At 42.9% G+C, this 2,231-nt stretch overlaps 2 protein-coding genes across 3 annotated transcripts in view; one reads left to right on the top strand and one right to left on the bottom strand.

Moving 5' to 3' along the window:
- abt1 (activator of basal transcription 1) overlaps positions 1–918 on the bottom strand; it is a 3,250-nt gene extending 2,332 nt beyond the window's left edge. The window contains exons 1-2 of one of the 2 annotated variants that reach the window (XM_008402335.2): positions 773–918; positions 75–378 (exon numbers count right to left, since the gene is read on the bottom strand). In XM_008402335.2, coding sequence (XP_008400557.1) covers positions 75–369 — 295 coding nt within the window. In that variant the 5' untranslated portion in view covers positions 370–378; positions 773–918. The other variant, XM_008402334.1, reaches the window with a different exon arrangement.
- Positions 919–1,374: 456 nt separating this feature from the next.
- rad51c (RAD51 paralog C) overlaps positions 1,375–2,231 on the top strand; it is a 4,272-nt gene continuing 3,415 nt past the window's right edge. The window contains exon 1 of the mRNA XM_008402333.2: positions 1,375–1,722. Within this exon, the coding sequence (XP_008400555.1) occupies positions 1,605–1,722 (118 nt within the window). The 5' untranslated portion in view covers positions 1,375–1,604. The remainder of the gene's footprint in view (positions 1,723–2,231) is intronic.

Genomic DNA, 2,231 nt, shown 5'->3' with positions numbered 1-2,231 from the left:
GTGTGTGTGTGTGTGTGTGTGTGTGTCAGTGTGTGTTTGTAGTGTTTCAGTGTGTGTGTGTGTGTGTGTCGTACCCTCTGGCTGCAGGAAAATGCGTCCGATCTCTCCGTACGCTGACAGCAGGTTCCTCAGGTGTTTGGGTCGGAGCCTGGGAGGAATGTGGCCCAGGTAGATGATACCTGGAACACACTTCCTCTCCTTCTTCTTCGCCTCATCATCATCATCAGCAGCTCCTTTCTGCTCACTGGCTGCTTCCTCCTCCTCCTCCTCTTCGCTCTGAGAGCTCCTCCTCCTCTGCTCCTCTTCCTCCTCCTCTGGACTCTGGCCTGTTGTCTTCCTCCGTTTCTCCTCTTCCTCTCGCCTCTTCATCTCTGTGATCTACGGGCAGAGAAACACGTGACTTCATGTATCCAATCAAATCAGTGTCATTATCTCAGCAGCTCCGCCTGGTGGAAACACCGAGTTCAACAGGAAAATGCGTAAATAATCCAGAGGAGACGATCATAAACCCTCCCTTTGATCTCTGGGTTCATCTTCCAGAAAACAAAACATAAAATCAGTTTTAAGACTCGAACCTCCTTCAACAAACAGGAAAACATCCTGAGGAGGAACCAGACCTTCAACCCTCCAGTCAACGTCCAGCTAAACGTCCAGCTGGACCCTCAGACCGCAGCGCTTCCTCCAAACTCAACTTCCTGTCGGAAACTCAGGCAACTTCCGGTTTCCTCTGCTGCGGGTCAGCCTGCTTATTATCAATAACTGATGAACTTACCTGATCAAGCAGCCGCAGATCGATCCTTCATCAACAAACCGACTCACGTGGAACTACCGTCGCGTCCGACTGACGTCACTGAAGCTGCAACGTAGATTCCTGATGTCTTTTCAAAATAAGTCGAAGCTAAATATTTTAAACACGGAATAAATAAATGTTCTTTTTGCAGTAATTCTTATTGTTGTGATTTTATATGTAATATTTAAAATATGTAAAAACTAAAAGTGAATTCAGGAGAAACTGAATATTAATTCAACTTGTCAGCAGTAATTTAATACAGAGATGAGTAGAAACAAATTTATTGTTGAAAAATACATTTTAGTAGTTTTACGGCACTATCCTTTATTACGTGCGTAATATACATTAAAACTGATAATTTTCCAGAATTTGGTCATTAAAAGATTAGATAACAGACCGAATAAAAAGATAAATGTTTGTAATTTAACCATCACTGTTTTCACATCCCATGGTATTTCCACATTTCTGTTGATTTCACAGGTTTTGCTTTTGATAACTGCGTAGTACTTTCTACTGATGGAGTGAAGAAGAGCAAAGTGAAATGGACACTTTAAAGAAATCTCCATTTTCATGATTGATATAATCATGAAATGATATAATAATTTTATAATAATTTAAATGTTTCACAAATATTAAACTTTTATTATTTTTATCCTGATTGTTGTTGGACGACAAACCAATTATTTTAGAAATTAAACTGATTTAAAATCAAAACACCTGAACTCAGCAGCAAAGCGGAAATCCTGCGGCTTTTATTTTGAAAAGTAAAAGCGGAAGCGCTGGGAGGAAGCGGGCTGCCGTGAACGAGGTGAGGATGAGGAGGCCCGTCTCCAGTTTGAGTTTGGGCTCCAGTTTGAAGGGGAAACTGGTGAGAGCTGGTTTCCAGTTCGCCACAGACCTGCGGGACCTGAACCCGGAACACCTGAGCGCAGGTAGAGCGCGGCGGAAACACGTCATCTCATCACGTCACAATGCTTTGAGGCATCTAGTTTTCCACCTTTTTAAAAAAGTTTCATATTAAGGTTAAAACTGTTTTTTATCCATACTTTGTCTTTTGTTAAAGTAGAAACTAAATAAAGTTACGATTAAATTTGTTCTGTCACAGAAATTCTGGAAAAAAGGAAATTTTATAGAAAATAGGCGATTTTTTTTCTTTAGAAAATATTTTTCAATTTATAGAAAAATCTAAATAATATCCATCCATCCATTTTCTAACACCTGGTCCTTCAGTGGGTCTGGAGGAGCTGCTGCCTCTCCAGCTAACGTTCTGGGCGAGAGGCGGGGTCACCTGGACGGGTCACCTGTCCGGGTCACCTGGACGGGTCATGGACTGGTCACCCGGACAGGTCACCTGGACAGGTCGCCTGTCCAGGTCACCTGGACGGGTCGCCTGTCCGGGTCGCCTGTCCAGGTCACCTGGACGGGTCATGGACTGGTCACC

The sequence above is a fragment of the Poecilia reticulata genome, unplaced genomic scaffold (assembly GCF_000633615.1).
Source record: "Poecilia reticulata strain Guanapo unplaced genomic scaffold, Guppy_female_1.0+MT scaffold_212, whole genome shotgun sequence".
NCBI lineage: Eukaryota > Metazoa > Chordata > Actinopteri > Cyprinodontiformes > Poeciliidae > Poecilia > Poecilia reticulata.
The sequence above is the reverse complement of the archived record's forward strand: the minus strand, read 5'-3'. Positions and strand labels throughout refer to the sequence as shown.